We start from the raw sequence: 12076 nt of genomic DNA, 5'->3' as shown, positions 1-12076 counted from the left end.
GTGAATCAAGTTGTTATAGTAACAACGGAAGTAACAGCAGTAACAGAAACAGCACGAGACGGTTCGTCGCCCAACAGCTGTAACAGTAGGAAACGTCATTAACGGCAGAAGGACGGAGGTTCCAACCAACGGTTTACCTGCTGAGAGCTCGCGCTGCTGCTGCTCCCTCCTCACAGCGCTAATGTCGTAAACTCCCAGCGTCTCCGGCAGTCCCGTCGGTGTTAAACCGATTTTACTACCGGACCTGTGTAAATCCTCCCATGGTCGTTTCTGTCTTTTCCTCAGCTCAATTTCTTCTGCTTCTTCTTTCTCTTCTGACAGCTCGGTCCCCGACAAGTCCGCCATCTTTATTACTTTGGCCGCGGCGCCGCGTCGCCCTGTGCGACGTCATCACAGTGTAGGTAGAAAAAAGAGAGAAAAAAAAGTAACGTCATAACCTCATAACAACAGTCGTTACCAGGTGGATTCAGCTCGATTGATTAGAAGTAAAAATACAGCGGTTTATTAAAATGTGATTACATGTAATAAAGATAAACCAATATATGTTCTATTTATTGAAAAAATAGATACTGGTTCAACCATTTATTAAAAGTAAACAGTCGTAATTATCGAAAAATATATAGTAAAAGTTTCAGTTTTCATTTAGTGATTATTAGGAGTTAAACTATTTCAAAAATAAAATAAACAAAGATTGAGCAGGTTATATAAAAAACAAAACAGAAAAAAAAACATGAAATTATTTTTTCTAAAAGTCAAAATGTGGACATAGCCTATTTATAAAAGTGTTAATCAAAAGTGAAACATTACTTTAAAAGCTACACCCGTTGACACCATAAACATTCATTAACAAATTGAGTTACCGGTAGTTTGTTTCAGGCTACATTTCAGGTTTCCAAATTTTGTTATGTAACAATCAGCAATGGACTGGCAATAGCCTAACTGGATATAAACAGGAGTCCTAAATAAACACAATTTCCAATGAACATATTAATAGACTTGATTAAGTCAAGGTAAATCTAGGCTACTCAAACCTAAAACTTTTTCTACACTAAACAATAATCCAGTGTTAATTTGTTTATTTCAATAAAGAAGATAAAAAAAATCATTCACCAATGACCTTGATCTTTTCAATGTATAATTATATCATCAATGTACAGTATGTATTGTTTTCATTTAATGCTCATACAGTACATTTCCAATATGTCTATACTGTCATTAATGCTGTTGAATAACTAGATTAATTAAGCTTTTTTCATGAAAGTATTATAAAGTATTATTATGTATTTGTTATGTAATTTTTTGTGCTTTTTTTTGTTGCATGGTGGAGAAGAGTGAGAAAAAAAAGGAAAAGCATGTACCATGTACTTTCTGAATGTTGTTGTAGTACCATGTCTTCCACTTGGTGTCGCCAAAGGTCCATCAAACTATCCTGGATTTGAAGTCTACCCAACAACAACACTTTCTACTGACTTGTGTGGAGAACTTTGCTGAGGAGCACACGGAGCTCATGCATATGTTCATGTCTCAGTTTTTCTATTTGTTTTACCAGTAATTCATCTTACTTTCTGGTTGAAATAGGCTCCTACATGTGAATGGATGAAAACAGTGAACATACCAAGGCTTGATGTTACAGAACGAGAGAGGGCCTTTATTATTCAAGAGCCTGAAATTGTAGGCAGTGTTATCCAACACTGACATTTAGCTGCTTAACCAGCTGGTAAACAGTGTCAGCGTCAGGAAAATTTATATGGGCAACACATTAAAGGTTAAATCAACACTGAGATCCTCCTGCACTTATAGCAGAAAATGATTGATACAATCCTAAATATAATTTGAGAGGCATTTTTTTTTTTAACATACTTTACATGTAGTGACTTCCTGCATTTCCCAGAATGCTTTTATTAACCTCCAAGGTGTAGAGAGGAAGGAACATGAACATGAAATCTAGCTGTTTCAATCAAAAGTGAATGTCAGTGTGTATAGATGAAACCAGCATTTGAATATTCTGCATGTGGCCCCTCCGTCGTATTCAAAGCACTGACTGTGACTGCATTGCATTCTGGTCTATTGAGGGTGCTTACCCTCTGTCTTATTTCTGCTTCATGTGCAATGGATGTCTTTAAATTTGATCACTAAATGGCAGCAAAAAAATGGAAGCTAAGAAGTATTTGCTTTATCATTCAATTATCTGCTATTATTTCATTATTTCCCATCTCATTCACACCAAATTGCGATGCGATGTTTAGATTGGATCATTGGATCATTTTTCTATTAAAACTCATTACAGATGCAGGGAGTATTTGGACATAATTTCCGATAATTTTGTTGGAAAACAAAATATATATATATAGCAGCAAACAACAATTTCAGTCCACACATGGAGGTTGTTAGTACTGTATATTGTAGATTTCTTTAAAAAATGAAGGTGGGATTGAAACTGTGCTTTATCCCACAGAGATCAGTTAAACCACCCATCTTTTGCAGAATAACATATTCAAATGGATGGAAAATATCTCATCACAAGTCCAGTTAGTAGCTGTCCTGGAGCTCTCAGTCATATTGCATGATCTTCCTCATCATATGTAGACATCTAGTTGTCATGGAGATGTAGATGGTAGATTTTTCTAAGCAAGGACTTTTTCAGTTTACAGGTGGATGAGGCAGAAATAGTGGAAGCTTTTTCATGACAACAGGGCGGCTCCATCTGTTGAGGAAGGTTGTGTGATCTGATCGAAAGCCATTACGTAGTAGCTACTGTAGACCTTGTGGTGGGATTGTTTTTTGTCAACTTCTGTTTCCAAGGTTACGAATGAACTTTCCACTGACGTATCACAACTATTCAGAGCGAACAGATCAGTGGTAAACAGACAGAAAAAAAAGAACCGGCAGCCATATGCACACACAATGCATTGCAACCAAACCAAATGAAAACTCCTTTGTAAGCACGGTTTATTGGCACACATAATGGTAAAGCATACATACCAGACATCAGATATGACACTGAACACCTCTGCTATATAATGTACAAATGGTGTCTAATAATACTAGGCTCAAACATATTTAGAAATGTGTTAGCTTCCTTACAAATGCACAAATAAATACCCATAAGATCCAATTGTATAAAGACATCCGCTGTTGTCTTCTTGCCCATTTTTCAAACAAAAGTCCAACAAAAGAGATCAGGGATATAGTTATCAATTCAATTAAAGATTAAAGAACAATTGTGAACACAAATACAGGGATCTCAAACAAATTTCTGTGGGGTGGATGGGATTTTATCTGAGCGTCGTTTTTTTGTTTTGTTTTTTTTTAAATGTAAAATTGAGTTCTTCTTATGTCACAGAATATACAAGAAATATGATTGTGTGACTGAATGGTTGTTTATTAAATTTGTGGCTTTGGTTCTGCACTAGCTAAAAGAGGACAGGGAACATTTAGAGTTTGGTTTCAACAGAGGCAAACCAGCGTCCATCCAAACCACCCTACAGAAATATGAACCTCCTGTACAAAACGAAACAGCTGCCATATCCAAACTGGTTTTCAGTGGCTGATTTTTACAGTGGACAAAATATATTCCACCTTTATTTACAGAGCTACAAACCTTGTAACAGTGTTCCCAAACTGATGAACCAAAAAAGGAAAATCAGACCAATGCCTTTTAAAAAGTACATGTATCAAACAAAATAAAAATCCTATAAAATCATGCAGGAAAAGGCTTTAGTATCAGTTTGGGAGTAGGTCGTTAAAGGGAAAGAAGTCCAATTTGCAAGGAGAAGGGGGAGGGAAAAAGAAAAAGAAAAATCAACATTAATGCATCAACGTGTGTCGGCAAAGTTCACATACTGATCGGCAAAATTACAATGTGATTGCAAAGGATTCTGAGAGAAGCAAAATACCAATAGACTACGAACACAATCAAACTGGTTTGCATGAAATCACAATCTGTGACAACCGCAGTAGTGTGGAAAAAAACAATCCTAGGACCCGATTTTCCCTCATTTGAAAGGAGTCCATAGTGGTAGAGAACTTTTATTTCCTCTTAATTGGAAATGGAAATAAACAGCAACAGCAGAAACAAACCCAACAGCCGACTGAATTTTCAATTGAAAATGCAATTGCCTCAAACAATGTTTCATTTGTGTCCAATGTGGTGAGATGCTTCCAGTGGCTCTGTTGGCTGTTTAAAAAAACACCTTGCCTTCTTCACACTGAGCTTGCTATTTATTTTATTTTTTTGAGACGTAACGTGTGTTGTTGTTTTTATTCTTCTTTTCTTTCCATTGTCTTTTGCCAGCGTGATGACTTGTGACCTGCAGGTCAAACAATCATAGCTGTGGTATTCCACCAGACAAGAGGTTTGTGACTGAAGGTCCATGGAAGGAAGGAGGAGAATTTGATCCAGAATTTTTCCACCGCATTCTTGGAAGAGATCAAAAAAAAAAAAAAAAAAGCCCACGCCTTTCTGTTTTCTACATTTCAGTTGCATACAACTTGTATGCATTTCTTGTTTGTGGATACTGCTGTGCAATGCTGCCAGTTCTCAGTGTTCTCCAAGATGTTACAGTGATTCATAGAAGAAGAAGAAAATATCCAGGACGGACATATTTTGGCTGGACGTGCCAGCAAAGAGTTTGCAGACAGAAGGGGGTGGGGGGTCGGGAGGAGAGGAAAAGGGGGGGTTCTGATTCAGTACAATGTTATGAGGCGTAGAAGCACTGCCCTCGGGGGGGAAGGGGAGAGGTTAAAAAGTCCAGTCCACATGGAGTCAAGGATGTGTTGTTTTCTTCCTCCTTTGTTTTACTGCGAGGGCTGGGGGGCCGTGCTCTCAGGCTTGCTGTCCTGGGCGGCGGGGGGTTTGCTGTTCCACGGGGCGTTGTTGCCCAGAGCCGGGGAGCTGTTGAAGTCGTCCTCGTCGTCGAGGCCGTTGGTGGCGTCGTACTGCGTGTTCTCCAGACGGGTGATCAGACGCTCATCCTCGTCCCCGAACTCGCCGCCCATCAGGGTCGGCTCGCCCACCACCATCACGTCCTGCAGAGAGGCAGAGAACTCGGTTACAAAACTGGAAATTGGGAGCAAACAAATATCCTTGTTTGTGGGTACAAATGTTTTTAAAAGGTCATATCGCTGCTCTGATGTGTCAGTTCTTCAGTGATGGAGGAAAACAGCATTGAAGCAACACATTTTTAGTTGATCAAAGGGATTTTTCAGTGGGTTTTCTCAAATATAAAGATGTGATATGATGTAAGTTCTGTTTTCCTTTCTGTGGGATACGATCTAAAGCGACAGGGTAGGTGGAAGTTACTTTTATTCTTGTCCCAGCTAAGCTACGTTTTCAGTATGTGTAGCCCAAAATACCGGCTTATATTGGGTAATAAAGAAGTGAAATACAAGTGATGTATTATCCAGAGAACATAAACACATTTATATTCACCTAATGTTTGTTCACCAGTTTAAAACAAGGTTTAAAACTAGTATACAAATATAATCAATTTGAACACAGGGAGCCGTGACACGTTTTTGGTTCTGTGCAGGACCATCCATACTTAGCCTTGGGGTGATTCAAAATTAATATGCTAAAGTGAGTGAGAAATCACAAGAGAAGAAATTAATGCATATCTGTTTCATCTAATTCTCAGACCAAAGCACCATCTGAATATCAAGTGAATGCACAATCACCCCAAAAAAGACTTGATACTTCAAATAAATTAACATGCGCATTGTCAAATCTTCATCCTTTGCAGAAAAATGAGTGTTTAATCAACGGGCTGAAAATCACAACAAGGTCATAAAGACTGACTTTTTATAGTTTTAGATATATTTGTGTATGCGTTCAGGATATTTTGTTTCCCAGCTGTGTGAGGAGTGCCCAAAACCTGCATCAACAGACCCCCTGCTTGCAGTGAAATAACAGTGGTGGTATGTGTGTGTGTTTAGGACAGATGTTGGTGTATCCAGTGAACCCATCCGTACGGTCGACCCCTCTCGAAGCACTCTGTGCAAATGAAACCTCTCCGTACAGAAAACGGATTCCCCCAGCGCTCTGTAGCCACCCCCAATCAATACTCATCATGTAAGACATATTTCACAGAGATGGTCGTCTCGCAGCGCGGGTCAAGGAAGGGAAGGGGAGAGATTTATCCATTATCCACCGCTATCTGTGATTCTTGTGATGTGAAGGAATCCAGATAATTCTTTACAAGGGAGGGCGGGGGTTGGGAGGGGGGGACATACAAACAGCGTGAGCTTTGTTTGACTCTGAGTTATCAAGACGAATTCCACTGCATTTCACGCACAAAGTGATTCTGTTGACAAATAATCACTGAAGTGTAATTTGTGAATTCAAATACTGATCAATAAGGATGAGAATCACGGCCGTAGATCTGTGTGTGTGTGTGTGTGTGTGTGTGTGTGTGTGTGTGTGTGTGTGTGTGTGTGTGTGTGTGTGTGTGTCTGTGTGTGTACTGAGTGTTTGAATCTCATCTTCCTATGACTGACTAAGCATCTCCCTGCTGGCGAGACCCAGCGCCACCCACCGTAACCTGGGAAGAAGCTGTACAGTTAAATGGAGCGCACGCTTCACTGGTCATGTGTGTCAATGCTGCCTGGCTTGGGAGATCTTGCTCGCCTCAGCCTTCTCCTCTCCTCTACACACACACACACACACACACACAAACACACACAAACAGTACGCAGGCACTCACACCCCCAGATAGGCTTACTGTACAATCACACCTTCGCACACAATCACACACACACACACACACACAGACCTGAACACAAACACAGACAAAAGCACTTGAATACATAGGCTACTCAGATTAAAGCTATGTATTGTACACAACAAACACACAAACAAACCACACCACACCACACCACACCGCACAGAACAAACACACACACATGATCACATCCAGCAAGCATTGGTGTAAACACACAAACAAACACACAAACAAACAAATCTAGACAACTTCGCAAACTCCAACGCTCCCACACCCCAAAAACTCAGACAACAACACACACACTTCGACGAGGAGCACCAATGGGGGAGAGGCAGTTTTATTTATTCAAGCCATCCCCAAAACCCCCCTAGCGACCACTTCTACACCCCACTATGCCTTAATCAGGCTAATTAATTTAGGTGAGCTTTTCAACTAAATGACAATATCCACACTGATTTGTCAATTTGCATAGCTAATTAAGTCATTAGCTAAAAACGTGCTGATTGCCAACAAGCCTTGCATTCACCATCTGTTCCTGTGAGGAGGCCTGTCAACCTACCTCTGGCCAATTTTGGGTCCAAAAAAAAAAAAAAAAAAAAAAACCCTCCAACAATCACAGCTGGTGACTAGTCTGAGACTGGGGAGTGCTAATTGTGAGCTAATTAATACTGTCTACTCGTCTACTCATCTCGTTAAGAGTTAGCCTTCGCGCTAGCTAAGCGGCGGGGCTTTGAATGGGCCGACGCAGCGACGAACGCCTCCCTGTTCCCTTCATTCACTGAACAGTGTCATTAGCATATTTTACAGAGATTAGCAGTGAGTAGCTTGGAGGACATATTTGGTCCCCCTAGGCCTCCAAGGCAACAAGTGGGAATTTAAAAGGGAATGTGGCAGGACTGTGCTAACAACAAAAGAGGATGGAAAACATTCACCGTCCCTGAGCAGGAACAAAAAACTTCAGATGATACATGATTAAAAAAAAAATTATGGGGATTAACAAGGTTTAGTCAGCACCAACACTCCCAGTCCTTAAAGTTTACCAACTACTCACTCCTTCTGTATTCAAACTCAAGAGAAAGGCAGATACAATAGTTTACAGCAGTTTACTTATTAACAGGAGTAAGCAGTGCTTTTTCCTGGGGAGTATACAGTACTCAGTGTATGAACAGCAGCAGGATGGTGAATGTCCGATCCGAATGTCAAAATAAACTAAAGTGTGTGTATGTGTGTTCATAGTAATGAGGAAACATGTCACCGAGTGCTACAGCGTGGCTCACTGATGTGTTGTGAATAGCTTGTATACAACAAAGCAGCTCTGTGGCACAGAGGAATAAGATACATCAGGCTTTGCATACACACAAAATATGTGTTAGGGGGCGAATTCATGGCCTGATTTAGTCTCTTTAATGATATTTGTTGGCCAGCATTATCCTTCAAGTCTAATAAATATTCTGTTTGCAGTCTCATTCTGTTGCCACAGGAATTACATTTCTAAAAATAAGTGTTGTATCTGTAACTACTATATTATTTTAGTAGGCTATTTTACACCAGTTTCATTAGCTCTCCATGCTAGAGTCACACCAGCTCAGGTGTTTAGGTGGTGTTTGACTCCATGAATATCATCAAATCATTGTTTGTGTAAGACCTACTGTTCAGTGGTGAAAATAAACTGATTAACTTTTTAAATCTGCAACATGTTGGTTCTATAGATTTGAATTGCTTACATTTTCAGAGTGGTGATAAGTGAAATTTTAATAGCAAATAAATTCTGTTATATCATGATAGGTTCAATCAAAACTATTGATCCCTGCAGAGGAACTCAGATCATGCTGTCCAGCAACATACAGTATAAACTAGTTAAAACCAGCTCCACCTTTACCAACTGTACCACTCTACTGTAATATAATAAACTCACATTATTCTGAAAACTGCACTTGAGAGAGAGACAATACCTGATGTTGTCAGCTGTAAACGGTAGGTTAATAAAAGGCTGAAAACCACAGGACATTTCCTGCTCGTCAGCGGTATAAAGCTCAATCAGCCTCCTTTCATATCAAATGGGTCTATAATAATAATAATAATAAAGTTGGGGCCGTGTTTAGCTCAGTTGGTAGAGCACCTGCCCCATGTGTTCAGACTAACAGTCCTCACTGCAGGCGACCCCGGTTCAAATCCCGCGCTGAGTGGCCCTATCCTATGTGTCATTCCCCCCTCTCTCCCTCCCACTTCCTGCCTCTCTCAACTATCCTGTAACACCCCCAGTCTACTTTATATAATTGTGGGTCATTTTGATGTAATGATGTACAGTACAGGTACTTGCTAACTACTAGCTAGAGGGGTCCAAAGTGAAGCATATTTTTTTTGTCAATAATGTGAACATTTTCCACATGTTTACATACCCCCACCCCCTCCAGACCTGACCAATTTCAAAACCCTGGCTACGGCCCTGACTTCTTCCTTGCTTTTACTGAAGCAGAATCAGAGTGCAAGTCTTTGTATTTATAATGAGTACCTTTACTTAAAGCTATTAATACTTTCACTTAGGTACACAATCAGAGTCAGTTTTCCCTCACTGCTGCTGCCTACACACAGTGGATGGACGGTTCATTAAGGGTGGGCCGCTACAATATATCTTGTACTTGTTTCCTATAAATACCCTGAGTGACAGTGACTTACAGCATGGCTACGGGCCGCTTGGCAACACAAACGACACGGTCAACGCTTAAATCAGGCCACTAGAGGTCAGTGTCGCTCATTCTATGGACGCCACCCACACACACACCTCCCCACCGTCCCCCGTCCCCCCACCCCACATCTCCTCTCCTCCAGCCACTGGTAACTACCCCCCCACCCCACCCCACTCTCCACCAATCCCCCCCCCTTCCCCTTGCGAGGGTCCACTCCTTATTGTCATTGGGCTCACGTAGGCTTGTGCTCAGCCACAAACGAACAACTTCTCAGACAAAGACAGCAGGCGCGCAACATATGTAACCAGCATGTTACCAGCCACGCTGCCAGTCTTTAAGAGGCGTGTGAATGCAAGGCATGAGTGGTACGACTGGTGTGTGTGTGTGTATGTGTATCTGTGTGTGGGTGGGAAGATGGTGGTGGTGGGGAGGGGGGGTAGGGATGGAGTAGAGCGTGTGCATGTGAAGGAGGGCTGGGGGTGGAGGGTGTATACAGATATCGGTGATAATGAGAGCTGGAATAGAGCCAAACTGCCTTCTAGAGAGAAAACAATTGCACATGCTGTGTGTATGCAAGTGTGTGCGTGTTTGTGTGTGTGTGTGATGTACATTATGTATGTGTGACATGGAGAGGAGGAGGCAAAAGAAGAGAGTGAGGGCAACAAATCTCCAAAGATGATGAGACAGCTAACCACGGGGCAGAATATAGAGGGACAGTACAGTGTGTGTGTGTGTGTAGGTGGGAGAGAGTGTGTTCCTTATTTGGAAACACTGCCAAAAATGCCACGAAAATTATGTTTTAACAAGCAGACGAACAAGCAGACCCTACCTGGCTGGAAATAGGAGACACAAGTCCATCCAGTAATAAAAGTATACACATCCACGTGGCGCTCAGAGTTTTTATAGCACAACGGTTTCTCTGTCTGTACGGTTTCTCTGTCTGCACAACGGTTTAACTGTGTGTCCGAGAAATGATATTAACACATACTCGTTATATATGAGTAATCTAGAACAATAAATATGTTTAGAAATAAGTAAATTAACACTCGCATTACATTTTCAGTCAACATGCTGTGGAGTAAATGTTGTAAATCAACATCTTTGCCAAATCCCAAGTGATGTTTACTAAGATCATACTGTTTTTTTTTATTTTTTTTATCAAGCATCTGCATATTATATTATATCTGCTGTATAACTAAAGTCTGATAAAGTAGTAACAATATTAAGTTTCAGTATCTGTTAAAGTTACAATCAGCGTAAGCTTATTGTCTGAAAAGTGAAAACATGCTAGTTAGGTGTGCTTTTTTCTTCTTCTTCGTTGTTAGATACAACTTAAACGGTGAAGAGAAGACTGCTGAAACTTAATCAAGTGTTGTCATTTCTACGTTTCTTTCAAAATATAACAGGGCAAGACATATTTAGCAGTACACGCACATCTTTTCCGGGAGACACAGTTGCTATACCAAACACGATGTGAATGAAGAAAAGCATTAGCGACCCTTAAATATCCAATTAAGCAGAACTAGTCCTGTGTTGAAGATGAACACACATTAATGCCAAGCAGCGACACTTTAACGTCCACAAATCCCGGTTATGTTTGGTATAAGCGCACATTTAGCTGCACTGGAATGATGTGTTAAAAAAAACAAAAAAACAAAACAAGAGTGCTGCACTGGCATGGGTACAGAATAGTAAATTGGATGCAGCGGTTAAAATATAATACAACATGTGTATCATGAGTGTGCAGAATAAAATTAGACTCTCTGCAGACGATGCCACAGCACAGCGCTGACTCCTGGAGGGGGAGAGTCGGGCGTGTGGTGTAATACTCAGTTGTTTAAGAGGCTATTTAACCTCTAACTGTGTCAAGTGGCAACTGTCACGGAGACACAGAGCCAAATCAGACATTCATACCCTGAGATACAGTACGGATAAACACGGAGATAATTATGTTCTAGAAGATGCAATCCGGTTGGCTCAGTGGTGCAGTGACCTCACAGCAAGAAGGTTGTGGGTTTAAATCCCAGTCAGTTTGTTCAGAGTTAGCACGGTAATCCTGCTTGTTCCACACAGTCCAAAACACATGCAGGTTGGGTTAATTACACAACTGTGAATGTGAGTGTGTGAGCTGGTTGTTTGTCTCTATGTGTCAGCTCTGTGATGGATTGGCGACCTGTCCAGGGTGTAACCCCGCCTCCCGCCCCAATGTCAGCTGGGATCGGCTTCTCCTTACAGCCCTGAAGGGAATAGTGGTAGAGCCAAAAGATGGAACTTGTTTTGTTCTTTGTTTTTGGTTATTAGTTTGTTTAAGAGGAAATATGCAGGGGTTTTAGCTTAACTATGCAACATTTTTACTTCAATTAAACAGCTTTGGAGTAATTGTGATGGTTTAATAAATGACTTGTAACTTGTTACGAGGGAGAATGGAGGCTCTCTGCCTTTAACGTAACGTCTCTTGGTTGAAAAACAACAAGATCCAGCTCTCGTCTCTGCGGCACTGCAACACAAATGCGCCATAATCCGTAATCTCTTGTTTATGACAGATAAGACTACATATATATACGCATTGTAACATCGTATATGATAAATAACTTTATGTACCGCCCTATTGATTGATTTCTTGCCGGCTTTGTTGCAAACAAATGCACATGGCCAGAAGGAGGGTTAGCA

At 40.8% G+C, this 12076-nt stretch overlaps 2 protein-coding genes across 3 annotated transcripts in view; both read right to left on the bottom strand.

The window, feature by feature from the left end:
- tapt1a (transmembrane anterior posterior transformation 1a) overlaps window positions 1–361 on the bottom strand; it is a 30611-nt gene extending 30250 nt beyond the window's left edge. Inside the window, exon 1 of the mRNA XM_083980850.1 lies at window positions 138–361. Within this exon, the coding sequence (XP_083836976.1) occupies window positions 138–345 (208 nt within the window). The 5' untranslated portion in view covers window positions 346–361. The remainder of the gene's footprint in view (window positions 1–137) is intronic.
- Window positions 362–2957: 2596 nt separating this feature from the next.
- The window catches only part of ldb2a (LIM domain binding 2a), a 95148-nt gene continuing 86029 nt past the window's right edge, over window positions 2958–12076 (bottom strand). For both annotated transcript variants that reach the window (XM_083980508.1, XM_083980509.1), the window contains exon 9: window positions 2958–5028. In XM_083980508.1, the coding sequence (XP_083836634.1) occupies window positions 4798–5028 (231 nt within the window). In that variant the 3' untranslated portion in view covers window positions 2958–4797. The remainder of the gene's footprint in view (window positions 5029–12076) is intronic.

Source organism: Trachurus trachurus, assembly GCF_905171665.1.
Source record: "Trachurus trachurus genome assembly, chromosome: 10".
In the NCBI taxonomy this organism is placed as follows: Eukaryota; Metazoa; Chordata; class Actinopteri; order Carangiformes; family Carangidae; genus Trachurus; species Trachurus trachurus.
This window is presented reverse-complemented; position numbering and strand designations above follow the sequence as displayed.